This window comes from Fonsecaea monophora (genome assembly GCF_001642475.1).
Source record: "Fonsecaea monophora strain CBS 269.37 chromosome Unknown Scaff4, whole genome shotgun sequence".
In the NCBI taxonomy this organism is placed as follows: domain Eukaryota; kingdom Fungi; phylum Ascomycota; class Eurotiomycetes; order Chaetothyriales; family Herpotrichiellaceae; genus Fonsecaea; species Fonsecaea monophora.
In genome coordinates this window covers 523,957-551,187 of record NW_019173935.1, presented here as the reverse complement: position 1 = coordinate 551,187, position 27,231 = coordinate 523,957, and the positions used below count along the sequence as shown (strand labels likewise).

Below are 27,231 nucleotides of genomic sequence, written 5' to 3'. Positions count from 1 at the left end.
CTCAAACTGCGCCTTCCTCTATTCGCCGCCGAGGTCTGTCGAGTACTGCTCTTTGCTACTTGTGCGCCTTTGAGTCCTGTATTTGCCTTCTCTGAAAACCCAACACGAATACTCCAATTTATATTTCCTATTTTCAGTCTCATCAGACCGATCTACACAGAACAAACAACAATGGCCGAATCACCATTGGGTGGCGGTCACCAGTATCACTCGCACGAAGCGGGGTCTCCTATCAACTGCCCTAGTGGGTGTAAGCTCCGACACAAGCCTGGGACAGACCTCAATCAGGCGTCTTGCGACTGCGAAGAGGGCTACTACGACAGGGAGCAGCGAGTCTTCTATACTGGCAGCGAGGTTCGCGACAAAAAGTCTCGCGAAACACGTCAACAATATCTGGAGCGCATTGAGGGAACTGATGCAGACCCCAAGAAGAACAATCAGGGCGATTACTTTCTACCAGGAGATGGAATAAGATACGAGGTTCTAAGAAGTATGAAGGAGGAAATATTTGGTGAAAGAGCTCAAATATGGAAGCACGAGCTAGTGGGTACACACCGATGACTTTAGTCCCTGTGATGCCTGCTCATTGACACTAGAATGGCCAGCCAGGCTGGTTAATTCGAGCCGACAGACGAGGGCATTATGCCTGGCCGGTAAGTCGCTGAAACCAAATGGACAGTCATACACATGGCTTTTGCGTTTCAAGCTAACATCATCACAAGACCATCATTGGACGCCTCCAGCAGCAAAGTCAGAGTCAGGACACTCCAGATCGAGTGAGACGACCTCCAGATCCACGGCCAGCCATCTCAGCAGCTGGACCGTCTGGGACCAGGCCGACCTCCGGTTACCCTGCCGCCCTGACGACTACAAGGTACGGAACGCCATCGTAAGTTTGCTAGCCTGCCATTCGCATATACGCACCCGTCTAACAGTGTTGAAGCTATTCGTCACAGAGCGCAGCGGGTCCATCGTACACCCAAGTTGACGAGACCTTCGACTTAGCTGGCATCGGATCAGTCTTTCCTGCGAACCCTCAAGGGAACCTGCACGCTCCCGGTATGACGCCTCAATCCAACGCTCCAAGCTCTGAGGCTCGATCTCATGCCATCTCCCGTCAGTCAACGGCCCAACCTGGGCAAGACGTGCGCCGCTCGATAAGTCCACAAAGTCCTGGGCAGGACGTCCGTGGACCGCATTACATACACACGAGCCGAAGGCCAAGGGAGGCCCCACCGCTGACCACAGAGGAGAGCGACGGACGGCCCGAGAGGACTAGTCAGTATACTCAACCTTCGAACGATCGCAGTGTGGTGCCTCGGGTCATGACAGACTCAGCAGAAGAATCTACCTCGCGACGCGGAGGGTCTGAGATAACATCGTCATTGCCCACACGGCAGAAAGGGACAACTGTGGATGAAAAACAGAAGAGAAAGCACCGGAAGGGATAAACCCCGTTGTTTTCCCTTCCAATATGGTACCCAAAAACAAAAGCCTGCAAGAAATGGGAATGGCTGCAATGGCCCACGCTAGCAGACAACATGGTATTGGCTATCTGGGTGTAATAGAGTCGGACACAGAACGATTTCGTAACCGCTCGGCATGTCTCCTATGTTTGTATTACTTTTTGGATCTGGTTTGGAGTTGGGTCAGGTGTCTGCAATTTGTTTGTTTTTCAGGACATGTTTCGGATTCACTTTGGAGGACAAGCATCATCGTCTGTCTCGCTAGAGGTAGCAAGCAAAGGGAGTTGGTTCAGATCCAGAGGAGATTTACATCTTTAATTAATTGCATTCGATAGCGAAGATAGCGAATTCTTCCCCAGAGCCTTCCCCTTTATGTGTGAATCCCGTTACATCTGCGCACCTAGGTACCTATGTACGTAGGTACCTTGGTCCTCGATAGGTAATACGCAGGTAGTGCCTAGGTACCCCATAATTTAAACCTCAGTCTGACCCGCACGACCCGACCCGTCGTGCCCGCCTACTACGGACACTACGGAGTAACTAATTTCTAGGTAGCGGAGACAAGCTCGAGGCTTGATCGAATGCCTATTGCTCCCTAGCAAGCTAGGCACTACTCCAGAGTTAGTACCCTCGTGGCCTCGCCTAAGATGACGATAACGATTACCTACGCAATACTCGGTACCTGTGACTCGGTGCTTGGGCTCGGAATTACAAGTCCTTGGATAAGCACAAGTACCTACCGAGTAACCTACCTAGGTGCACCAGTAAGAGGAATGAATATACATGTCCACCTACTAAGTATATGGTGTGTACTATTGCCACACGGATACACGGGTCGTCAGGCAATAGGAGCCGGATGCTTCCCAACCTCGCCTCACGGAGGGGGTTAGGGAGTGCTCTGGAGGCTCAGGCACGCCCGCGGTATGCTTAAAGGCTTAACGTTGGATCCCCTGCCCCCTAGAGTTGCTTTCTAACTGTACAAAACTGTTCAGTCCCCGTGTCCTCCCCCCCGGCCGGGGGGGCCCCGGGCTCCGAAATGCGAGTATATGGACGACCATGTTTGCGTCTGCCATTCAAAGGTTGGATAATGCATGGAGTCTCGAACAGCCTGACTCATTCATTTTTCTTGTCGCATCATGCCTGTTGGCGAATGATGGGTGCACAGTGGCTGCGGCCAATAAGGCGACGAATTTCAATTCGAAGCTGAGTTGCGCCCATAATCACTGACAATTCAGCCTGACAGCGGAACTGAGCAACATATCTCATCCTCTTTATTCTCAGAAATCTGCTCATGGCTTGACCCTCAAGTCATACCAGGGAGATGTCGCTCAGTTTCGGTCTCGGCGACATTGACACGGCCATTAAATGGACCAAAACGCTTGCAAAAGCCCTTCGTGAGGCTGGGGGTTCTCGTGCGGAATACCAGCACCTGATCAGACGCCTTGACATCCTGCAGTCAACATTGAACCTCATTGCGGATCGAAGTCGGGGCCTCCCTCGGGAAGATCGCAAAGGTCTCAAAAAGGCCCTTGGCCACTGCAAGAAGAGCTTGGGGGCATTCAATAAAGGCATCTAGAAGTTTTACAACTATCTGAAGCAAAACGATCCAAGAGGAGGGCTGAGAGGCATACTGAAGAATGTGCAGTGGCAGGCCGAGGCTCAAGACATCCAAGACTTCAGTCAAAGGCTGGACGACGATATAAAGGTGCTGCAACTTCTCTTGCAGGCGATGTTGTGAGTGTTTAGGTCTGTTCCAGGTTTTACATACTTGCGCTATTCTAACCCAGGTTAAGCAACCTTCCGCAGCAGGAGAGTGAGCAGGAATTTGCTCGAAGGTACTCAGAGCAAGACTACACACCTTGCGAGTATCACCAACGCGCTATCTGGAACACGCAGATGGAGATTGCGAATGCAGCACGCGCATGCCACGTGCAACATCGACAGCCACCTTGCCAGATACACAGACTTCCTCCCATCATCTTCATCGATGCCCAGAACAAGATTTCACACTTCCACATCGAGAATATCACCACTTCTCCAGCACTCAAGAATTCCTTGGAGTGCCAGTTCCCCGATGTTGGCCTCGTCAAAGTCAAGAGGGGCGAGTTTGCGATTCGCCGTAGAGGAGAGCTAATGGACGTTGATATGAGTTCACCCTTCCACGAATGGTTCGTGCCTGGAGGTGAATACAACATGAGCTTTGTCTTCGATGCAGAAGAAGAGCGCACGGCTACTTGCCCCTCGTGCCACGCACGCTCGGATGCGGCTCCGGGAGATGAAACCCAATGGTAAGCAATCATACAGGAAGCTAAAGGGACTTCCAAACTGAAGACCAACCTAGTGTTAGTTGTGGGATCCGATTCTGCCGTGTCACCGAAGAAGGGAGTTTGAGTGATAACACGGTTATGGGCAACTCTCCGCCATCCGACGGCAGCCAATCGAGTGCGAGGCCGAGGCCGAGGCCTACACGGCGTCCCGATCAAGTATCCGATTTCCGGAGGGTCAAGCTTGTGCACAAACGGTTCAAAGATGTTGGAGGAACTGACAATCCAGCCTGTCAATGTCATGCATGGCTGGGGTGGGTACGGGACAATTAGTGTTTGTGATGTTACAGAAAACATCACGCACTCGATATGTGTCCAATGCGGCCTTCCTACGCGCTGGGGGTTCGTGGGGGAGACCATTTTTCGGGGTCTCGCTTGGATCGCGGGCTGCAATGACGGTCCTGGATGTTCCAACTTCGCGTCTTGTGTTCAGTGCCGCGAGTTGAGTCGACGATGGAGAGGTATGAATAGGGATGGATAGTGCTGCCTCTTTCCGTACAGTCTATTCACATCGCTGAGCCCTTTTAGCTGCGAGCAACGACACCAAATTCTATCAACGCTCCTGCGCCTTGCGAATCGACAGATTCTACTCCAATATGACCGGGCGATGGAGTGGCGCCATTGACTGAGTGACCGACGGACCTGGACCAATGTAATGAAATTAATGGCCGACTGATATTGCAGAGGAAGTTTGGGTCTAGCGAAGACGAGACGAGTGGATACGATGCAGAGGGTAGTTTATCACTTTCATCACCCGAGACTCACGGCTTGTTGGAGTTCGATAGACATCTTTCGCATCCAGCATCTAGAGAGTTACAAGCGGCCAGGGAAAGCTCGTATTATGATTCACTTTCCATTTTTCCGTACATACAGACATACATACGTACAGACTCAAAGCGGTGTCTGCCGTGCGAAGACATAGTGACCGTGCAACCAGGCCCAGCATTCCTTCTTGTCTTGTCAGGTGTGATATTCCGGAACGTGACCTTTCCCTCCCTTTTCGCTCCTGCCGTGTCTCTTCTGAAGCGCCCGGATCGTAGACGGCGTCTTGGTTCTCCCCTCAAAGTTTACCGGGTATGCTCGCTCGTAGGGCACCTGATAGTTAGACCCTTTGAGATGGTATTCCGACTTCGTTGGGGAAGCTGGGTAACTTTTCGAGCGATGACGCCACCGAAAGAAAATCACTTGAGTTGTGGGCGGTCTTTCGGATGGAGGAAGTGAGACAATACCATCCATCCCACACAAGACAGCGGAGTCGAAGAAGTGTCGAGGTTTTCCATACGAAGGCCCAGAGAGGAGCACGAAGTCATCCCGCGTGCCGTTCCCAGACTGCATTCCTCTTACTCCAGCCACCCACACTCCGAATTCTAATGGACCGTACTTGTCCGGAGGGCCCTTAAATGGTCCAGCGCTATTTTTTGTTCCCTGTCCAAAGATTGGATGGAGTGTAGATAGGCAATGTCAGACCTGCCACTCCGCCCCGGAGCCGGAATATTTTCTCTTTAAGACTTTTCTCGATACCGCAAACTGGCGGAGCGGGGGCGATGCCAAAGGATGACTGTGTATGTGGCGGCGATTGTATCTCACACAACGTGGAGACTGCCAATTCCAGCAATTGAGAAAAAAGCTCCCAGAGAGACACGTCCAGAGCCGCAGCTTGGGGAACAGGATAAAGACCCTTGGCCTTCAGTTTCCTGACAAGGTCACCGAGGACGAGGGCGTCACAATTTGTGTTTTGTGAGCATTGCTGTATTTCGCCCTGATATGTTTCAAGGGTCTTGTTCAGGTAGGTGAGCAGGTCTTCTATGGCCGAAAGTCTACAGGATTCGATCTCGCCTTTATGCACGCACGGTTAGTTTTTTTTGGAAACGACATCGACGGAGGTTATCCTTACTCGAAATTGCCGGTGGCAATGGGAGTCCGTTGTCGTCAAAGCGAGAATGACACGCGAAGATGGCTTTTCTCGTAAGCTCATTGTATTCCGGCGGTCTCTTGAGAACCCAGCAGATGTAGATCCAGTCGGCAATATGTGGAGTCGAAGTGTCACGATGCGGCCATAGACTTGGGAACCAGAGATCTGTGTACACTCCTGTAACCTCTTGAAGCTCGTACTTGTCAATCAGAACCACAATCGCAAAGAACAACGCATAGTCGATTGTACGAGGGACGCTCCTGTTCAGTCCATGTATGATTCCCAGCAAGACCATCATAGCATCAGCATCGTCTTCGGGCAGTGGTACTCTGGACAATTGATTGCATCCTGGCACGACGCTTTCCTGAAATTTACCATCGAACATGGCGCGAAAAACCCGTGAAGCCATCGAGAGATGTTTGGACGACACTTTGGCTTCGATCTCTTGAGTCCCGCAGGGCACCGGTGACTCTATGAGTGATCCTTCACTGGATGGCCGATCAAGGCCTTCAGGCCGCATGCCTTCATGTTCATCCTTCTTGTTGGGTTCTGTTCCCGCGTCATGGCCGAGTGCAGATGGAGTGATTCGTCGGTTCAGGATCAAAAGAACATCGCCAAGGGAGTCGTAACTGGGTTTCTGGCTCCCTGGAAGATACCAAGACCAGCGAGAAGGGTAGGAAGAGTTGAAGTCTGGAGACGCCGTTGACATCGTCTGTAGCAACGAGGTTGACAAGCCGAGTCGAGCCGAAGAAGAGAGAGAGAGAGATGGGCGTATCGATGGGATCTGACTGAGAAGGTTGGAAGCTTGGAAGTGAAAGATAAAAGGCGGTGTGGAGGAAGAGGTGAAGTGCCTGTGAGACCAAGTAGGTGTTCTTTGTTCTTTGTTCTAGACATTCTCTCTTCGCAAGTGACCTGGGGAATAACGCCACGTCAGTCACGCTAGAACAATCAAGATTAACAACACGGAAAATGGGTCTATCTCCATCAGAATCCACTCACTGGTCCTGGGAGGAATTTCATGTGGTTCATGGCACTGTATTGTAATGTTTGCGGTGAGTTCGCTGTACGATGCGCAGGGGCGACAACATGTCGAGCTCTTCCAAAACTCCGCCAGAAAAGCTCCTGTCCGCTCCCCACTCGAGGTCGAAGAGACGGACGATACCTGGTCGACCATACGCCATGCCGGTGTTTGTCCCATTCCATCTTTGGATGCTCCCTGCGTAAGTCGTTTGCTATCATGCCATCATAAAAGTCATACTTCCTCCAACATGATCCTGCCCTTGTAAGCGCCATCTTCAAAAGCCGACATGCTGAACGTGAACGCTTCGGAAATTCGTGCCTCTCAAGCCAGGTAGATGTAGGAAGGCTTTGCCGGGTCAGGCCCCCTCTCCATGTACTCCTTCTCTATCAGCGATTCAATCTTCTTCTTAATCATATTGACATCGGGCTGGAAACGCGACGAGACCTGTGCCAGAGTCTCCGTCATCAGCTGTGCATGCGTCACAGTCTTGCGCGACTTCATGATCCGAACAATCGCAGCGTCGATGACAATCCCGCGCTCCTCTTCTGTCCGCTTCTGAGTCGCACGACGTTCTTCCGAGCTCTCGACCCGGTTAGCCCCGCCTCCCGCGACCACGCTCACTTTGATCTTGAGAAACTGGCTGGTGAAATCTTCATTGAAGTAAAATTTGTCTGATGGCTTGATGTCTTTCGTCATAGGCTCTTTGCGAAGAACCTTCCATTTAGTTACCAACGATAGTGACTGGAGGTTCCGCACGAGCTCAGGCTTGGGAATATTGGTTTCAGCCATGATTTGCTCAAAGGTATAACATTCCCCTGGTGCAAGATCGTTGAAGAGCATGAGAATAATCATTGCATAGGTCGAGACATTGAGTTCGTATCGCCGCGTTTTCCCACCGTTCGTGAATGTAGCTCTCATGTCGGCATCGCCGAGACTGGGCATCCAGGTCAACTTTCTCCCAGTATGCCTATCCAGGTAGAATCTCTCAAATCTCTGCCGCACCTGTTCAACCGGAGCTGGAAACTTGCATTCGGTCTTGGCAGCGTTTTCATCGGGCTTGCTGAGCGTTTCGAAGGGCCAAATAGTCGTGGTCAAGACTCTGCATTCCAGCTCCACACGTTTGGGATCGCGGTCGCCGAGCTTGTCAACGTATTTCTTGTATTTGATGTTGAGATCATCTGACGTCTCCGTATCTCTAATGAGACCTTCCAGCTTCTGGGTGAACTGGTTCCCAATTTTCATCTTCATCTTTGAGAGCATCTCGCGTTCCATTTCTCGACTGACTGATTTCTTCATCAGGAGACGCTTCGCCATGTGCCTCTTATAGTATGTCTCGAACGTGTCCTTGTTTGCAAGGTATTGCAAAAGCAAAATGCCGTCTTCGAGAACTATGTCCACCTCCTTGTCACTCTTGTCCTTTCCACCCCGTTTCAGATACTCATCGAGGAAAAGAGATAGATGTTCTGCGCTTCGGTCGTTGATATTGATGAAATCCTGGAATGAGTTCTGTAGAGCTTTCTCTAGGATTGTATCTTTCTGGAATGCTTCTTTCCAGATTTTGTCAAACTTTGCCTGCAGCATGAGGACCTGATCTACCCACATGATGGCGGCATGGGTCTGTTGATTCAGCACCTTCTCCTGTTGTATGCCTTTGCTGTCAGAACCGGCTTTCTGCGTGGCCTTCGCTGCGGGTGCGGCTTCACCAATGACATTTGCAACCTTGTTGATGTCCGTGCCGAGCTCTATCACTCGCTTCTTGACCACATCCTTCAGCGCAGTCTTCCGCGGGTCCACTCTGCTAACGAGTTCGTACACATTGGCAAGATCTTGAATTTTGTCATTGTCCAGCATGCTCTGCACCCCAGTGCCTTCCATGTTGATGACTTCGCGAATATGAGCAGAAATGAGCTCCGTTTCCACGACAGCTTTGATTTTATGTTCTGTAAGTTGGGAGATGGTCTGCTGGCAACGCTCTTGTTCTTCGGCCAAACGTTTCCTTGCGTGGGTGCAAAACGAACTTGCGTCGGCCTCGACCAACAAAGTTTGGCCTTCGGCCGTATAGAACTCTCGACTCGCTTGCAGGAACAGAGGCTCGAATGACGTGAGGTATAGTTTGCTGGATTCTTCATCCCTGTACGAGTCGTAGACGCCCTCCAACATGTAGCAACAAGCACGAACCAACGGTCGATCAATGATTTCACCTTTGCGTTCAGACTTGATCATATCAAGTAGAACAGTGTTCAATAGACCGAGGACAGTGAGTGGCGGTTCAGTTTCCAAAGTACTCTCTAGAACCCTCATCCGAAACAGCGTCATCGAGGCGGAAAAAATTGGTGGTCTCTTCTTATCTTGGGCATACATGCGGTCCTGTGTCGGTTATAAGCATCGTATCAGCGCATCAGAGAAATATTCGAGACACTTACCATGTACATCAGAACGTCGGTGATCATCCCCATGCAGAGTTGATGGTCGGCAAAGGCATCCTTGAGAGCTCTAATATACCTCTCACCAGCGACTCTGCTCTCTTCCGATATGGCGGCGTGTCTGTCCATGCGATCTGCTAAGAGTGCAGGTGTTACCAGACTGTGTATCTTCGTTCGCACATTGTTCCACAGCCATAACGATATCAACTCCGCAACCCTGTCGTACAGCATATCCTGCTTTTTCTTCAAGACTAGCTTGTATGCATTGCGGAAGAGTTCTTCAAACGAGAGTTTAGAGGCATTTTTGGCAAAAATCTCGTGGAAAGCGGTAGATAAAGTGTTCCATGTTGAGTCGAAGTCGACATCGTCTTTTGCCAGACCCTAACAAGAAGACATATTAGCACGTGACAGGGAAGAAGATAGACTGGCATTGTGCAGGATCGCGACAGTCGATATGCTGCGGGAAATCGAGGCAGGTTGAAGTGATATGTCGTAGGCTCAGGGAACGAACAAAGGCGGTTGCAAACTTCACCGAAACCGCAGTCTGCGAGACAGTCTCAGAGGCAAGGCACGTACTCTTCTCGGGGCTTTGATCTTTGAGCCACCTTTCTTAGCCAACATGATGGGCAGGACACATTGCCTGCACTAAGGCAGCCCTTGAGGTTGCGTTTTTTCCAGAAGGCTGAGCTGATGTTGAGTTGAGGAGCAGGAGCAGGTGGTGGAGAGGGTTTTTGGAGAAGTGAAGTCTCGCGACGGTCAAGGAAGTTGACAGGCTCTGAAGATGACGGTCTAGTCTTGCTCTCAAATACCTTGCCAGGCCGATGCATGGACCAAGAGAATGAGGGGGGGGGAAGGGACCTTTCGCTGGTAATTGTAGTCGCTGTGTTCCTTCAGCCGCCTGGACGCCACTGTGCTGGAGCAAGGCGTTACGAGGTGGCACGCCGCCCTAAAATGGCCGGAGACGGATCGGAAAATCAAAAGACCTTTGGGTGACCTTTTCCCGGAGAAAACCTTCGTCATCGGAGAATTGCCTTCACTACGAGGTACTCAAAAGTGCCATCTTCTTCTCCATTCACATTTCTCAGGTTTGAGGCAGCATGCGATCGATATCTCATGCTGTGCCGAGGGCGGCAGGCAGCCTCTTCGCGTTCCAGTCGATCAGAAATTCCGCGCGGCTTCCATCGCTCGCGTCGAGAAGTCCACTAGCATGGCGACAGTCAACTCCATCTCGTCGCCATTTTTCACCGATCAATCGACACAACTCGTCATTAGCTGTGCCCGGAGCCAAAGAACAGCCGGCCGAAGGGCGAGATGAGCCTTCCTACGAACTGAGCTTTACCTGCAAGCCCTGTCTCTACAGATCCACACATCGCATCACTAAACATGGCTACCACCGCGGAACGGTTCTGGTTACGTGCCCCTCGTGCAAAGGGCGGCACGTTATTGCCGACCACCTCAAAATTTTCTTGGACAAGAGCTCGACACTTGAAGACATATTGAGAAAGAAAGCGGCCGCAGGCGAAGATTTCAGCAAACTGTTGAAGAAAGGGAGATTAGGCATCCGACCGGGTGAACTGGTGGGCAACGAGGGCGAGGAGGATCTTGAGTTTTGGGAGGATGGGACTGAGTCTGTGCACACACCGATCGAGGAAAAGCAGGGGGGCCAACAGGTTTGAGACTGAAATCGACACAAACAGCCACGGAACGCACGTGGATGATCTCTGTGCACCACCATGTCAACAAGTTCACGAAACACGATCAAATTTCCGGTGTCGAGGTTTAGCTGTGATAGCAGCCTTTTACAACTCAGCTCAAGGGTCCGTGGCCTCAACTTCAACTCGTCAGAACATCAGGCTCTCTTGCGTCCAATCCTGTTCTCACCAGAATCGGAGGAGATAGCAATATTCTTATCGAGATCAGGAAACACCGACTGCAGCCAACTCCGCTCTACCGTTCAGCATCCGGCTCACCAAGTATTCAGGCGAGCTTGTCGGCCGAACTCGAACCCTGTCACTCTATTACCATTCGGGATGTGCAAGGGCTATTCCAGCTGGCGTGGCATTGTACTATATATTGAGCAGTTCTTGTTGCATTTGGAGATTTCCCTTCGCCTGGAGGAACCTCGTCATCAGCCAAGACTGTCTCGCGCGAAACCATGTACAACATTTGTTTGGGTATGATAGACGTCTATTCAAAAGTGATAATATCATTGATTTCTGAAGTCCATGTCTCTACCGCTCCAACGATATTTTGTCCCAGCCAACGCACCGAATCAAGCAACCTGTGGAATCTCCAACGCCAGCATATGTTTTCCTTATCGCTCTAGCACACCCAGGACGGATTGTGTTAGTACTCTCTCACTATGTACAGAACAGACAGGGTCACGATCTCTCTAATGGCCATTAACCACCCCCTCCCGGACCAGATACACCCTCGCCTCCCAGGGAGTCAGGTACTTGCCGACCTCATCGCCCTGTGCGAGATTGCTGACCAACAGCTCCTTGGTGACGGCGGCGCCATCCAGGCCCAAACCGGGCGGATAATGCAAAGGCTGGGTATCGTCGGAAAAGTTCAGGAAGACGAGCAACTTGCGGTCGCCGTCCGGGTGGGTCTTTGTGAAGGTGAAGACGTCCTGGTCGTAGGGGTCCCAGACGTGAAAGTCGCGGCCGAAGACGGTGAGGTCGGCGTGGCGGCGGCGCAGCTTGATCATGGCCTTCCAGAAGGAGAGGACCGAGCTGGGGTCGCGGCGCTGCGCGGCGACGTTGACGGCCTCGTAGTCGTCGTGCACGCGGATCCAGGGTTTCTTGGCCGTGGTGAAGCCCGCGTTGGCCGTCGCGTCCCACTGCACAGGCAGGCGGGCGTTGTCGCGGCCGACCAGCTGCAGGCCCTTCATGGCCTTCTTCAGCCAGAGCGGGTCGTCGTGGTGCCGGGTCTTGACGTCGTTGTAGGCGTTGAGCGAATCAATGTCCCGCAGTTCCTCGACGCCCCAGTGCTCCGGGTGGTTATACATGCCGATCTCCTGGCCCTGGTAGATGAACAGCGTACCCGTCAGCGTGCACATCAGCACCGCCAGCATCTTGGCCGCCTTCTCCCGCCACTGTGGCTTGTCCGTGGCGAACCGTGTCAGGCTGCGACCCTGGTCGTGGTTTTCTAGGAAAACCGTCGTCCAAGCGTCGGTGCCCTCGGTCAGCCGCTGCACCTTGCGGATGGCCTCTTTGAACTGGGGCAACGTGTGCCGGACAGTGTGGTGCTTCTTGCCACCTCCTCCATTTGGCGTGCCCAGGTTGACCACGTCGAAATCAAAGACACAGCTCAGCTCACGCGCCTCGGCCGACACGTATTTCAGCACCTCTGCCGCCTCGGTGCCGGGGAGTTCGCCGACGATCAAGATGTCGCCGTACTTGTTGAGGACCTGTTGACGTTGTTCCCGGAACCATTCGTGCATGCGAGGGCCATTGATGTAAAATTCTTCGGCCGGCTGGAATTCCTCCCCGTGCAGTTTCGTCACTGCGTCCGGGAACGACGTGTCCTTGGAGTACAGGTTGCAGGCGTCCACGCGGAACCCGTCGATGCCCCTGTCGAGCCAGAACTCGATGGCGGATTTGTAGATGGCCTTGCGCGTCTCCTCGTTCTCCCAGTTCAGATCCGGCTGCTCCTTGACAAACAGGTGCAGGTAATACTGGTCCCGCTCTTCACAATACTCCCATGCGCTGCCGCCGAAGATGGACCGCCAGTTGCTCGGGGGCTGTCTCTTGCCGTTGACGATTTTCGGATCCCGCCAGACATACCAATCGGCGTACCTGTTGGTCCTGCTCTTGCGCGACTCCTGGAACCAGACATGCTGGTCACTGGTGTGGTTGATGACCAGGTCGAGGATCAACTTCATCCCGCGGTCGTGGCACTCCTTGATCAGCCGGTCCATGTCGGCCAGTGTCCCGTAGGCGGGATAGACGTCCTCGTAGTTGGAGATGTCGTAACCCATGTCCTTTTGGGGTGAGTCGTACATGGGCGAGAGCCATATTGTCTCCACCCCGAGATCTTGCAGGTATGGCAATGTACTGATGATCCCGGGGATATCACCGATTCCATCACCATTGCTGTCCTTGTATGAAGCCGGCCAGATTTGGTAACAGGTGCTGGCTTTCCACCAGTTGGGCTTTGACGCCGACATTATTATGATCCGAGCGGTTTAATGAGAGACGGTACAGACTTCTGGAAAAGTGAATGTGAGTTGTTAGTGTGAGCGTCCGTGCCAGGGAGATCACACAGCAAGTCCCTTATTTAAGGAGGTTTCCACCTGGGCAACAAGGCCATCAAGAATGACGGACCGCCTTCTAGATCAGTTTTAGGTGAGGTTCATCTGAGGGCAAAATGAGATGGTGATGAGCGTAGCATTCGGCGAAACTCTGCCAGAAAGATATCAAAGCGTTGCAAACGGGAAGTATATGCGCTGGTGTTCTAGGCTGTGTGGATACAACCATCCATCGCAACCCGTGATATGTACAATCTGCGGGATGGTTGTGTGGAGAGAGCGTTTAGAGGGAATTGTGAATTTCTGAGTTTGTCCGAGAGTTTGGCCGTGTAAAAAGCATATTCAGTGTCCAGTTCTCGGTGATAATAAAAGGTGATTCCAGCTCGAGAATAGTGACATGAACTCTCCTTTCCTTTGTAACAAAAAAACTGTAGGGTTGGTGAAAGTGAGTCTCTCTTTGCATCAATGGAACGATTGTCATTCATGTGAGTGACTTGACTTCCTCCACGTTTCTCTCCAGACTTTGTACATAACCCGAGTCCATGATTGGCTGTCCACCAATGTCGTTCCAACCACAATTGAAATATCATGAAACTATTCCAGCCATTGGCCTCAATGGGCCCCGGGGGCCCTTTGGTTGACAGGTCCGGACTAGACAACAAAAAGGCAGCTGATTGAAGCTCGACCGACTCTCTTGGTCGCCTGATGTGACTGCTGCCTACCTGTCGCAGTCGAAGATCTAGCCTATCTCAGCCTGGTCCAGCTTCATATAAATTGGTGGATTGGAATCATTAATTTCTTTCCTTCTTTTCCCCCCCTTTCTATACTCGTGTGCTCTCTCTCTCTGTGTGTGTATGTGTTTGTGGGTCCAGAAAACATGTTGAATCAGTTCCCACTCGAGGTCTTGGTGCACGTCCTCTTCTTCTTGGACCGGGACCATCTTCAGGCTGTCCGCCTCGTCAACAGGGCCCTGGCCAGCAAAGTTGGGCCTGTCTTGTTTCGAACCATCCATGTCTCGTATCTTACACTACACCGACTCGTCGACATCAGTCATCACCCTACACTTTGTCAGGCCGTCGAGGAGCTTCGGTACCAGGAGTTCAACTTCGACATCAATGTCGATGACGAGCCGTGGAACCAGCCAGAAACCCCTCTAGCATATAGACTGCACACGAACGAGGGCATGACCAGCATGATCGCTGAGTTCGTTGCCAAACGCAAGAAACTGGCCATCGACTACACAGGAGAAGACTCGGAGGCGTCGGGTCTGGACGAAGGCGATACCGCATTGGCTGAGGCGGAGCAAAGACCCAGTGACGACGACATCCGAGACATGATATCTGCAGTCAGAGGCATGTACGCCGATACGGCGCACTCTCAAAAGCACCATTTCCTCTATGGATTCTTTCGCGAGATTTTTCAACGCCTCCCCAATCTCCGCCGAGTCATCTGTGTCGAGGCCGAGACTGAGGTTGACTGCCTCGCACTGGATTCTTCATGCTTGGAACAAATGGGCGCTTTGAAACGCCTCAGGCAAGTCTTCCCCCTGCCAGACTATGGTGTCAGGTCCTGGCTCCAACCCGACGTGCGGCACTGGCCGTCGCATGGGTTCATGGGCGCCTGGCGTGCTTTGAGTGACCCAACGCTGGACACTGGTATCCAACACCTCGAAATCCGACGAAACAGCAATCTATTCCTCCAGCGCGGCGTCTTTGTGCAGGATCTGGGACCCGATACCGAGAACCTCGAACACGGCTTTCGTAACCTGACCGTCCTCTGCCTCTGCCTCGAGGTGAGAACCCTGTCCCCACTGAATGCGATCCCCCATGCCCAAGTCCTGGCCACAGCCCTCGCCCGGGCGTCGAACCTGAGACGGCTCGAGCTCTGCTTCATGTCATACGCCTTCAGCCTCCCCTCTACGCTCGGCACCTCATATGGAGAGCCCACGCACGTGGGGATCCCTTTCGGTGACGCCGACCGTGGTCGAGACAACGTCTTGCCCTTTGTCTCGTTTCCGCACCTCGACACGTTGGTGCTCGAGGAAGCCGACTTTACCGCCGACCAGATCTGCGCGTGGCTGTTCATGCAGCCGAGACTGAGACATCTGGTTCTGAGAAGACCGTACCTGCGGGGCCGGTGGGAGGACGTGGTCGAGAAGTGGTCGTCAAACCCGGATTTTACGCTCGACTCGCTTGAGCTGGTCAGCCCTTGGGACCACGACAATCGAGACTTGGGAGAGGACACGCAACACATGGACAGGGTGCAGGTTCCGGCGCGCGTGTCAAGCGGTGCCGTCCTCGACTTTGTTAAGCGTGGCGGCACGAACCCTTTTGCACGCCGGCGTTGGAAGCTATTCTGTGGCTCGGAGGGGAGGACGAGGGATCTTGACGCTTCTGCCACTGCCACTGACGCCACTGCCGACGCAGCCGCCGCCGCCGCCGACGACGACGACAACCTAGATGCCTACTCCGATATATCCGAGTGGTTACCGGCGGACCATCCCACGCCTGTCGAAGACCCCGACGGGCCCGAATTCGACGAAGACTATGACTTTGACGCCGAGCGAGACAGCGACATGGACATGGACATGACCTTGTGATAAGGGAATGAGTTAAGTGAGCGAGCCAGACCCGAACGAACTCGACTCGACTGGCCGCCAGCCTACTCTGACTATTTGCTTTTATTCCCCCCACCTTTTCTTTTTTTTTCTTAGTAGGTTTCAAGTCTCGTTTGACGCGAGGAATATAATATGGGACGGGACGGGATAGGATGATATGATATGATATGATATGCTATGTTGGAAGAACAAAGAACCGTGGTACACGATCGATATATTATCATGATATGGATAATGGAACGAATGGAATGGGATGGGATGGGATATGATGGGAAGTGACCAACCGAGGTTTCACTGCCGCCGAGCCGGAGCCGGCGCGAGTGCCAGTTCTAGAACGCGAATGTGCGAACGTATAAACGCGCAAGGGGGGAAGGGAAAGAAAGGAAAGGATGATGGCGAGGGTGGGCGGGCAGGCAAGCGAGCGAGCGATGTTTTCGGTATGTCCTTACAAGAAAGTAGTTTCATGGTCTTTGACACTTGGAATCTCGGATCGGATCAGATCAGCTCAGATCAAATGTAGGCAGGCAGGTCATATTGAGAGGTCAAAACAAAGAACGCAAGTAAGTAAGTAAGCAAGCAAACAAGGATTGAATGTATTTGGGCCTGGTATTCACACTTCACACTTTTAAATCTCTAGAGAGTCATGTGTGTGTATGTATGCTCTGTAGATCACTCTTGACTTCATTTCCAGATCTCTCATCCATTTAAGAAGCATGCCTAGGTATTTAACCCCGACATAGCACCCGCCACGAGATACTTCTGCATCGTGATTCTCCCACCACCACCGAAATCCGTGCCTACTTTGAATCCATGAAGAGGGACTACAGGTCCATTGCCATCCTGGGGAGAGTCCACACTGTGTTTTCGTTCCACCTCCCTTGGAAAATCTCACATTCTCACATCGTCCACAAACCATGCTTCGCTTCGCCATCACTCATTGTCCTTGACGTCAATGACGGTAGACTTGAACTTCCGGGCAGGAATCTTGCGGTTGAACAAGATATCGCTCTCGCGGTACGAGCGGTGCTTGAGCTCCGGGAGGAAGAAGAAGGCCATGACCCAGCAGACGCAGGCGGTGCCGCCCCAGACGTAGCCGCACTTGCCTGCGAGGTTCCAGCCCGTGGGGTTGAGCATCTTCGAGGCGAGGTAGATCATGGGGATCTCGGCGACGTAGTAGGCGGCGCGGCCGACACCGGTGCTCAAGGCCCGCAGGCGGACCGACGACGTCTCGGCGATGATGGTGTACGAGATGGGGCCCATGCAGCCGGCGAAGACGAACGAGATGAGGATCCCCAGCACCGCCTGGGCGTAGTTGGTCGCGCTGCTCTGCGACACCGACGCGCAGATGCCCAGCACGAAAAGTAGCGTAATGTTGACCGCCGTGCCCCAGAGGTAGATGGTTCGGCGGCCGAACCAGGCCGTGAGGAACCACGAGCCCGCGTTGGCGCAGAATTGGAGACACGAGTTGATCAGATTGAGCTCAAAGGCACGATTGGTCGAGATTCCGGCCTCTACAAACGGGAGGAGTTAGCTATTGTCGCTATGCTTCTGTCACGAAGAAAGAGGAGATACTTACGTTCAAAGAAAAAGGTCGCTTGGTTGGCAATCAGGTTACCCGCAAAGTTCTGCGACGCGTACATCAGGCAGATAATGGTCGTACGTCTCAGATCCGTGCCTTTGAAAAGGTCGAGGAGCGTAGGAGTGCCGCCCTGGCGCAATTCGATTTCCACAGTCCGTTCCATCATCGCGAGTGTTTGTTCAGCATGCTCGGTGGATTTCGTACCCAGGCGCTTGATGGAGCGCAGAGCCTCCTGCTTGCGGCCACGACGAACAAGCCACCAAGGTGATTCCGGGCCGAGGAAGATGAGAATCAATAGCGGTGTCTGGAAGAGTCAGCGAGTTCTGCTCTAGTCCTAAAATTATAAAGGAGGAGCTCACAGGGAAGATCCACTGCAAGGCGAGAGGCACTCGCCAGGCCCACTGGTCGTTTCGCTTATTGTAGCCATAGGTGGCTGCGGCGACAATGATTTGACCAACAGACCAAGCCATCTGCAGACTGGCCGTGCAAGCGCCTCGAAGGACGAGGGGCACAATCTCGCTGGCGTAGGCGGGCGAGTTCGCAATGAAGAATCCCCAAGGGACGCCTTCCAGTGCCTGTCCAACCGTAAGAACCGTGAGAGAGTCGGCCTAATCATCAAGTAGATGTGGTCAGTGGATAAGCTTAGTAAGGCGTTCGTGATAACTCACAAAGAACGAAATGAAAATAGTGGCATTCATCAGCACCAGGGCCAAGATGGTGGTCCAGCGGTAGCCGAGACGATTGGTAACAGGTCCAGCCAGGAAGACGCCGACGAAAGCACCGCATTGGCCAGATTGGAAGAGGGCGCTCTGCCATCTTGTTGGGATAGCATAGCCGCCGTCCTTGAGTAAGACGCCGAATCTTCGTTGGAAGACGGGAAGCGCAACAAAGTTGCCGTTCAGAAACATGTCGAATGCTTCCATGACCTGAAGGAGGCATCTGCTGTCAGCTCTACCTTTGAGAGTTGAGATCTTGCGACTGGACTCACAATGGTGAAGCACATGATAAATGCATATAGACATGCCCAGGGGTGCTGCTTGACCGCCGCCCACATGGTCATGCCATGTTCACGGACCTCGCCATCGACGGCATCGCTCATTAGATCCGGGTTGACCAAGACCTCAGCATGATCAAGGTCAGACTTCTCGCTCGAGTGCAACTCGCCCTTGGGCTCATCCAGGACCTCGGAGTGAAGGACATCGCTCTGAGGACCCTGGTGCAACTCCCCCTTTGACTTGTCGCTATCCGACGACATTTCGAGAATGCTGCTCGCTATACCACTGGGACAATGTGGTAGAGGGACAAAGATCAGAGGTCGAAGGGAAAGGCGAGTTGGGTCTTAAGACTCCCTTGCCCACTTGACTTGGAGGCAATCCCTCCGGTGTGACTTTCGCCATATCCATCCAAATTCCGGTGGTGGTACATTGTGAGCCTCACGGTTGGAGCTCCCCCGGTGGGCAATACCGCCACGCGAGATCCTGTCTAATTGCTCGCTGCCAGTGAGACCGACCTGCCACATAGAGCACTCGTTTGGTGGACGGGGTGTTGGAGGAGGTCATTGTGTCACTCTATTCCCCAATAGGAAATGGACAGGACGATCTGGTTGTGGTGGAATACCACCAGAGAGTGCAACGTAACATGCAGTCACCTCTTCCTTGTAGGCCAGTCACCAGTCCACATAGTTGTTCGAGGTCTAAGCGAAGCGCCTACTCCTCAATGACATGCCGGTACAATAACTGTTTGCAGAGAACCTACAACGGCCCAGTCATCACCTGATGAAGGGGCAGAAAGTGTGAGAGGCGGCTGTGGGGAATGGTTGAAGTAATGGAAGCGGCGAATCCAGGTGTATCCATCCTCATGCCTCAGCGATACGGAGACCTACAAGCCTTAAGAGGCTACGAGAAGCTTGTGAGCCTTCCGCAAGTCTTATCCGTCTGGCCGTTGTTGGGCTCTCCGATGTCGCTTTTTGTTTCTCTCTCGGAATTGTCCAGCCGTAGGCGCTCCTCGGAGAGATCATTCTCTTTGGATCCTTGACAGCCTTCCTTCGAGGATTCCACAGTTATTTTATGAGGAGAGCCTCTTGAGGCACAAAGGACTACCTCGTGGTATATGGCAAAACAGGGCGAACCGAGCAAACCCATGTTGCATTAGCGTTCCCCATACCGCCGCCACCTTCGGTCCTTTTTATCGCGAACATGGGGACTTTGGAATGTGGGAGCAGCCAATGCGGGGTTGATTTGCGTACTTTTGCCAGGCGAGCTAACTTCGGGGACAATCTCACATGGTGCACCAGGTGAGAAGCCTTTGCCGTGTTCAAAGCGGAAGTGTGCATGACAGGCTAGGACACTGGTTCGAAGATGTGTCTTCTTGAAACTGGTTGAACGTGAGCGGCAGGATTCAAAGAAGGATCACCGTGCAAAAATTCACACGGCCTCTAAAGGGTAATGCTTACACTGAATGACAGGTCCTCTGAAGACCCAAGGCATGCTCAACCACTTGCCCACCCAAGACGCTACATCGAAGGCTGCGAGCACACCGATTGTTGACATCTCTCAGGTTCTGTTGCAACCAAAGTAAGGTTTAAGTTTATATCTCCGTCCGCTGAGGTAATTTGGGTTTAATACGAGGTGCACATGAAGCAAGTCTGGATAAGGTCTGGTCCACCGGGCGCCACCGGAGTGTAAATATAAGCTTGTCTTTCTACCTCCTGGGTGCCTCTTGCAGGTGATCGACGCTGCCGCTTCGTCGGCATGATGAAGAGCCGAAGAGCCACCACTATTGTTTGCTGGGCTCGGACGATGCGAAGCTGTGGTTTTCTTCGATTTGAATCCCTGTTTGTTAGTACTAATGCCAACAAGCCAGAGCTTGATGTCCTCGTAGCTATTCAGCAAGAGGACGATGGTTGCACGGACTGCACGGAGCATATGCCAAATACTTCTTTGGCTATAGCACTCGAGTGTGTGGCAGACATCTTTGATTCCACAGGTGAGGTTGCTTACCAAGTCCCTTACAATCTTCTCAACGTGGAATACGTTGGTTGCTGAGAAGAGCGACAGTGTGGTTGTGTAAGTAATGTTCAGGGGGCTGGATGCTTCTTGTGTCGACGCCACTTGAGAGAAGTCTGAGATTCACACAGATAATTGAGTTATGAGCGACATTGGTTGATTTGATGGAATGGGAATGAACCAAGGATTCGCTCAGCCTGGGAACGAAAGGATTGACTGGATTCGTCCAAGTGTCTCGAGTATAGGGAAACATAGAGAACTCTTGTCCGCAGTAGCAACGACCAAATTTGTGGTTCGACCTTTCGAAACGTAAAACCTACCAACTGGTCTCATATGCGGGGGCTAGCATGGTATACAGCCTGCACCTACGATTTGTATCCGTCGATCCAACTCTTCGTTAGTCCAGTATTGCGACTCTCCTCGGGAAACAGAGTTATGCGAAATCTGTGGAAGTTCGCAGCATTGGCGACTCCAATTGTCGACGATTGGGACGACTGAGCTCGCAATGTCAGCAACTTGAACGAGCAGGATATATTTGGACCATGGCCTGAGAATTGCATCCAGAAAGCTTTGTGGTAAGAGACTGAATTTGCTCGATGAGTGTTGAGACACGCTTCCGCAGCCTTGCCGTGCCAAGACTTTTCTCATCCAACCTCGGCTGTTTTGGCAGCTGCGCTTCCACCAGAGTGTATCGACCGTCGTTTGCAGTCTTCGACAACAAATGCAGATGTTTCCGTGCAACTAAACCTCTATAGGTGATGGACAGGTCGCTCGCGACATTACTCAGGTCACTTCAGACCTCAGGTCATCCAGATGATGCCGCTCGGTAAGCGATACAACATCTTGTTCGACTCGGGTTTCGCTAAGTGATTCCAGGTTACTACCCGTGGCTACTGGCCTTCTGTCACGCCTCTCGAATCCTCTCAATATCACCCTGTTAACGACACAGCTCCTGTCGAATGACATTCTCTACCCGACCCCGACAGATGTCGCCCGGTGTCGACAGGTTTTCAGCGTCTTCTACACTGCGGTGCTGCGCTTGATCGAAGATAAAAATAGCTTTGCTCAGGAACATACGCGAAGCAATCTCACGGTTACGGAGTGGACGACGGCTGTTGTACACGGGGCCAATGACAAGTCCCCCCGATGGAGGCATACATTATTGCTTGGGGCGCTCCTCCTGGCATTCCGATCCAAGGACTTTGAAGGACTCGCCTCAGGCTTGAAGAACAAACTCGAGGTTGCGCTGGTGCTTGCCTCAAACCTGGCCCTGGAACAAAAAGATGCCGAGCCTAATTGTGAGCTGGCTGTCGTTTTCGTCTTGAACCATACTTTCCCTCTCCTTGCGGAAGTCCATCAACGACAGATCAATTACGACCTACTACTGCCGATATTGATTGATGCGACCTTCTTCTCTCGGGAGGGCCTAGAGCATGGATATTGGCTGGGAGTGATCGACTACGATGTCCGACCGTCTTCTGGGCCCGAGCAGAAATTCAACTGGACGGCCAATTCCACGTCTTTCCGCAAAGTCACAGAGATCAAATCGAGAAATCTGGTATCCGCACTTGGCCCTCTGTCGCGCTTGGTCGCTCACAGCATCGAGAACGTCCAGGACCGATCCCTGATCGTCTTCGCCATCAACAGGCTGGCCGAGTTTTCACGGACTCTTGCCACTTCGTGGAGGCAGAACAAGTTATCCGAAGTGGACATTAAGGAAGAAGCTCAATGCTTGGACCAGGAAACTATTACCAAAACCTTTCCCGTTCTCCTACAGGTACTGAGAGACACAATGTTCTCGATTGTCATCAGTCTTCGATCTGTGCTAGGAAGACTGCTCTGTGACAGGGTTTTAGCGTCGGACTCGAATTGCCCAAGCATAGCCATGCAATCTTTGCACATTTTGCGGGACACATACTTCATAGCACATCGGTTCGGACTCACGTCGTCCTCACAGTACATCTTTGTCAACTTCACATCCATCGATATTCTGAGCCAATACCCGCTGCAGTCGGAGAATTTCCTGGACTCAATCCGACCGGCTGATCTGGGTCGAATTCCTCCGCATCCGCTCGACAGACTCCAGGATCTCTTCTTCCTGAACACCGCCGAACATTTCACCTTGATACTATCACCACAGACCAATAAAGACCTCCTCTTTTGTGCCGCAACGCCGTATGTCGATCCACAAGGAGACCCGCGGCTAGCAGAGATCTTTGAAGCTGCACACAGTGTTGTGCTGGCCATCCTTGCTGCACCTCAGAATGCAGAGCTTGCAGGGATAATCGTTCCATTTTACGTCGAGACACTGCTCCAAAGTTTTCCAAAGCCGCTTTCGCCTCGTCAGTTCCGGTTAGCTATCAAATCTGTCGTCCGTCTTGCAGCGCCACCATCTGCTCTTGCCATATCTATGCCGCATACGCAAGCCGTTGTTGTAGATCTACTAAGAGAGCGTATGGATCATGCGTCAGAAGATCCACTTGCTCCCAATCCAGATCTTCCGATTGAGAACAGTCGCCCTTTGTCAGAAAAGGCTGTTTTGCTTCTTGCCATTATTGATTGCTTGAGTTTCTTACCGGTACCGTTATTGGACGAATGCCTGCCTCTGACTGCGGAGCTCCTCCACAAGGTTGGAAATCCGATCCAAAGGAAACAATGCCAACAGCGACTGTGGGAGACGTTGAGCAATGGAGAGATGGACGTTGAGCGTGCTGCAACATGCGTCGCTTGGTGGACTTCCAGAGGAGGGCGGGAGCACGTCATACACGGGGAACAGCAGGAGGACCAGGATTTCACTATGAGCGGCGCCTTGCAGTTCAACAATAAACTGTGAGACACCCAGGTTGACATGTGCGCCTCTGGCTCCCACAATGCGACTTGTTTGTCAATGTCTCTGGGTTTGAAAGTGCTTGGCCCTGCGGTTGAACAAAGCGCCGGGGATGGGGTTGGAGACGGTTTGCTTTTGGTGAGCGTGCGCCTACAAAGCATGGCCACAGCGTGAGGATACGTGTTTCTACAAATCTGTTCCACCATACTCACATCTCGTCAACCGTAATATCTCCTCCATCCTTCGATCTGCCAAAGCTCCCTGTTACCATGGCTTCAACTCGACGCACCAAGAACTTTGCAACCGACCCTCAGACCCCGATGTTCCTTTACACAATCCTCAAACAGCTGGACCTCAGATCGATCAACTGGAATGATGTCGCAGGCAGCCTTGGTATCTCCAATGGTCACGCAGCCCGCATGAGGTACAGCCGCATGAAGTCGCAGTTTGAAGGCACGTCCAACCAAGTCAAACCACCAAAGCCGAAAAAGGACAATTCCAACACTACCGACAACAAGTCTTCCAAGACCAAAGCGAAGAACAAGCGGCTTCTTGAGGAAGAAGAGAATGAGCGGCTAGCCGACCAACGAGCAGCAAGTCAACAGGTCATGCAACCAGAGCTTGATTCCAAGAGATTCAAGGTCGAGCCGCACTCCTACGCGCATTCATGGTATCCTTTGTACACTGCAGATGCTGTGCAAACGTTCCCGAGCGCATTTTGGGGTCAACCAGCCATTCCTCTGCAGCCAGCCCCACAAGCCTCGCATGGTCCGGTTGGGGTGCCTGCTCGGAATGTCGACCCAACGCCTCTTATCAAGACAGAGCCCAACATGACTTTGCCACCACACCACGATGATGTTGAGACGGCAACCACGACCATCAAGCAAGAACGCGAGGATCCTGTACGCCACTGTGGAGGAGCAGAGGTCAGCACCACAGTCGTAAAGAAGGAGCCAGGGACACTGGTGGAAGATGAGGCATTGCCTACCACAAGCCGCAACAGTGTCTCATTCGCATATCCCCTTTCTCGAACGATCAACGCCTTCTTCGGCCCTCAGCAAAGTGCACCGACCGCAGCGCAGAGTCATTCATTTCCTGCCGACACATCCGCCTTTTCTACATCACAAACCTTGCCGCGGGGCGTCTACTCATTCAGTGGTCACGGGTACGGCCAGACGCCTTTTCCATGGCCTACCCAGTGCCCTGGTCCAAACCCTGGGACACTTTCGACTGACGATGCTTGCGACCAGATGATACTGAATCCTTATGCTGCCTCTTATCAGGACATGCTCAACATGCCGTTGTACAGATTGTATCCAGAGACCTCCTCTTTGCAGACATTGCCAGGAAAAACTCAACGCATTGCCCCTGAATCAGGCCTGGTCGATATACCAAATGTCGAGTTGCATTCAGAAGAAAACAATGGTCGGCTGCCACCTGCTCTCTCGACAACAACAAGCCCACCGCCACCGGAGAGCGTGACGGTAAAGCATAGCGGTGGAGTATCCAGCACCAGAACGTCGGTCACAGTTTCGGATAGCCACGTCTCCTCCAGCGGATCTGCTGTGCCTGCAGACATTAGTGTTCAGCCAGCAGCCATTCCCGACGTGATTGAAGTCGACTCGGATGATGAGGGCGAGGTCCAGACGTCTTCAACGACAGCAGCTAGAGACGTGTCTGAACCCAAGATCAAGAAGGAGGTTGCTGGCTTGTGACGGTGTGCAAGGATTACAGGTTGAAGTTTCCAGAGGATTGCGTTTTGACACGAGTAGACTATCGAATGGAGGGTTTTCTCACTAACAAAATGGAAAGTGATGGATGGGTTGTTGGCTTGTATGACGCTTATAGATGACTCGCTCGCTGATGAATGAGTGGTAAGCTATGTATGAGAGTAGCATTGACGGTGTATGTCTATGGCCTGTGTTTGCTACATTCTATTAATGGTGGGACTGGTGCCTGAGGCCAAAATGCGGGGGACCCAATCAGAAACAACTTGAAGGATGCGCAAGTCGTGGCGACGATGATGTTGGGATCGTCATTTATTTCACTCATTTCACTCTTGCTTCTCTCCTCCTGCTCCTCCCACCCATTTCTCGTTCGCCATTGAAAGAGTCCATCATGTAGAGACTGCCTTTCTGTCCAAGTCACTCTATTACTGCAACATGTTCTCGTCATTCTCATCTCTCACACGCTTTGGTCTCGGCCTTGGCCGGAGCTCAACCTCAGCTGCGGAAGCCATCGCCATCCCTCCAGTCGAGGTGCACGACGTCGAAACCTCTACAGACAAGCGAGGACGTGCGCTAAAGCATCTGCTGAAACTCAACCATGTCAACTTTTCTATCCTGTACAACCATTTGAGATTTCACAACCACACACCTCATGTAGGAGCTTCCATCTTCCCCGGGTCATCTATCTACTTCTAACATTCCACGTTTTCGCTTTCCCACCGTAATACACTACTCACGCTATATGGCCTTATAGATTCTCGGCTCTGCATACCTCTTGTCGTCGTCCGCTGACCACTTACACGCCGTCTACGAGGACGCTGCGACAAACGAAGGCCATGAGCACTGGGTTGATTCACCCTCTGAGATCGCTCCCCACGACTACCGCGACTATCTGGGCAAACGTGAGTACCAACGTGCATTCGTCGATTTTTTCGAAGACCAAGTGGTGCTCGCCGGCTATGACTGGAAACGGGTGGTCGAACAGTTTCTCTTTGAGCGGGGGGGTGCAAAGAAGGGTGAGCCGAACGCAGAGCCCATTTTCAACTGCCTGACTGCAGGGCTGGGCCATCCTTTAATCCATCTCGGGTATGCGTACGAGCTGAATAGCCGCGAGGTGGCGATGGAGGCTCTCGGGCTTGCGGCGACGTGCTACGACGAGAAGCTCGCAAAGCTGTTTGCGACAGCAACGTCAACCGCACAAACTGCCAATTCGCCAAGTTACTCCACGAACAACCTATTTGAGGTCTTTGACCGGCTCCACAACGACAGTCGCCTTGACGGGGTATTTGACCACTACGGCGGGGACAACCTCACACACCTCCTGAGCGACCCTAGCTTGACCTCGATCCTCCTCGAACACTTTCGCGCGTGGCAGATTGTCAACCCGACAAAGGACTTTGCACAGTCCCAGGCTTTGGCGACCGCGCTCCTCATCGCCAGCGGGCCCAGCGTCGGCGGCCACGGCTGGGACTTTTTCCTCGTGCACCTCCTGACGACGTCGCACGCCGTGAGGATCCTGATCCCCTTCCTCGACCCCCAACACCACCTCCCCTTGGTGAAGGAGTGGCTTCTGATCGCCCTCGCGATCTACATCGCGCAGCTCCGCCCCCTCATCAGGACCGCGAACATCGCCGACGTGGACCTACAGGGCCGCGACTGGGACTTTGTCACCCGTCAAGCCGTCGACAGCAAGTGGAAGTTTGACGCGCACTTTGTCAAGGCGTGTCGCGCCATGCGCGAGGCCGAGCGGGTCTGGGGCGGCCACGGCGACGACGACAGGTACTACCTCAAGGCGGCGGTCAAGTTTTCCAGCGAGTTCAACGACTGGGGCGGCTTTGGCGCCGAAGAGGGCGAAGGAGGTGCGACGAGGGAAGTAAGCTGATCTCTCTCTATCACATACATACACACTAAGTAAAAGAAAGAGTGAGACTGGAAGAGAAACGGGGCAGGGAGATGAATGTGGAATGAGAATGTAAACCAAAAGCGATAATATTTCAGAATTTAATATCCATGACGCTCTACACAGCTATATATGTATCTGGCTACGTATACCCAGCTACACGACTCTAGCCACTCAG

General features: G+C 52.6%; 10 protein-coding genes across 10 annotated transcripts; 6 read left to right on the top strand and 4 right to left on the bottom strand.

The window, feature by feature from the left end:
- Positions 1-171: 171 nt before the first annotated feature.
- Positions 172-3,758, top strand: AYO21_01188 (hypothetical protein; the record flags this gene model as incomplete). The annotated part of the gene is made up of 6 exons (XM_022651172.1): positions 172-543; positions 597-653; positions 707-889; positions 957-1,145; positions 3,112-3,200; positions 3,254-3,758. 6 exons carry the CDS (start codon positions 172-174, stop codon positions 3,756-3,758), a joined length of 1,395 nt encoding a protein of 464 aa, XP_022516650.1.
- A 1,443-nt stretch (positions 3,759-5,201) lies between these two features.
- AYO21_01187 (hypothetical protein) lies at positions 5,202-6,411 on the bottom strand (the record flags this gene model as incomplete). The annotated part of the gene is made up of 2 exons (XM_022651171.1): positions 5,202-5,593; positions 5,685-6,411. 2 exons carry the CDS (start codon positions 6,409-6,411, stop codon positions 5,202-5,204), a joined length of 1,119 nt encoding a protein of 372 aa, XP_022516649.1.
- Positions 6,412-7,044: 633 nt separating this feature from the next.
- On the bottom strand, positions 7,045-9,767 carry AYO21_01186 (hypothetical protein; the record flags this gene model as incomplete). The annotated part of the gene is made up of 3 exons (XM_022651170.1): positions 7,045-9,090; positions 9,147-9,527; positions 9,723-9,767. The coding sequence occupies 3 exons, from the start codon at positions 9,765-9,767 to the stop codon at positions 7,045-7,047; spliced, it is 2,472 nt and encodes an 823-aa protein (XP_022516648.1).
- Positions 9,768-10,243: 476 nt separating this feature from the next.
- AYO21_01185 (hypothetical protein) lies at positions 10,244-10,822 on the top strand (the record flags this gene model as incomplete). The annotated part of the gene is made up of 1 exon (XM_022651169.1): positions 10,244-10,822. One exon carries the CDS (start codon positions 10,244-10,246, stop codon positions 10,820-10,822), a length of 579 nt encoding a protein of 192 aa, XP_022516647.1.
- A 716-nt stretch (positions 10,823-11,538) lies between these two features.
- AYO21_01184 (hypothetical protein) lies at positions 11,539-13,317 on the bottom strand (the record flags this gene model as incomplete). Its single annotated transcript, XM_022651168.1, has 1 exon — positions 11,539-13,317. The coding sequence occupies one exon, from the start codon at positions 13,315-13,317 to the stop codon at positions 11,539-11,541; it is 1,779 nt and encodes a 592-aa protein (XP_022516646.1).
- A 958-nt stretch (positions 13,318-14,275) lies between these two features.
- On the top strand, positions 14,276-15,997 carry AYO21_01183 (hypothetical protein; the record flags this gene model as incomplete). Its single annotated transcript, XM_022651167.1, has 1 exon — positions 14,276-15,997. The coding sequence occupies one exon, from the start codon at positions 14,276-14,278 to the stop codon at positions 15,995-15,997; it is 1,722 nt and encodes a 573-aa protein (XP_022516645.1).
- Positions 15,998-16,945: 948 nt separating this feature from the next.
- On the bottom strand, positions 16,946-18,849 carry AYO21_01182 (hypothetical protein; the record flags this gene model as incomplete). Its single annotated transcript, XM_022651166.1, has 5 exons — positions 16,946-17,526; positions 17,592-17,898; positions 17,954-18,202; positions 18,263-18,520; positions 18,583-18,849. 5 exons carry the CDS (start codon positions 18,847-18,849, stop codon positions 16,946-16,948), a joined length of 1,662 nt encoding a protein of 553 aa, XP_022516644.1.
- Positions 18,850-21,357: 2,508 nt separating this feature from the next.
- AYO21_01181 (hypothetical protein) lies at positions 21,358-23,432 on the top strand (the record flags this gene model as incomplete). Its single annotated transcript, XM_022651165.1, has 2 exons — positions 21,358-21,425; positions 21,476-23,432. The coding sequence occupies 2 exons, from the start codon at positions 21,358-21,360 to the stop codon at positions 23,430-23,432; spliced, it is 2,025 nt and encodes a 674-aa protein (XP_022516643.1).
- Positions 23,433-23,695: 263 nt separating this feature from the next.
- Positions 23,696-25,141, top strand: AYO21_01180 (hypothetical protein; the record flags this gene model as incomplete). Its single annotated transcript, XM_022651164.1, has 1 exon — positions 23,696-25,141. One exon carries the CDS (start codon positions 23,696-23,698, stop codon positions 25,139-25,141), a length of 1,446 nt encoding a protein of 481 aa, XP_022516642.1.
- A 447-nt stretch (positions 25,142-25,588) lies between these two features.
- AYO21_01179 (hypothetical protein) lies at positions 25,589-27,035 on the top strand (the record flags this gene model as incomplete). Its single annotated transcript, XM_022651163.1, has 2 exons — positions 25,589-25,807; positions 25,908-27,035. The coding sequence occupies 2 exons, from the start codon at positions 25,589-25,591 to the stop codon at positions 27,033-27,035; spliced, it is 1,347 nt and encodes a 448-aa protein (XP_022516641.1).
- Positions 27,036-27,231: the final 196 nt, after the last annotated feature.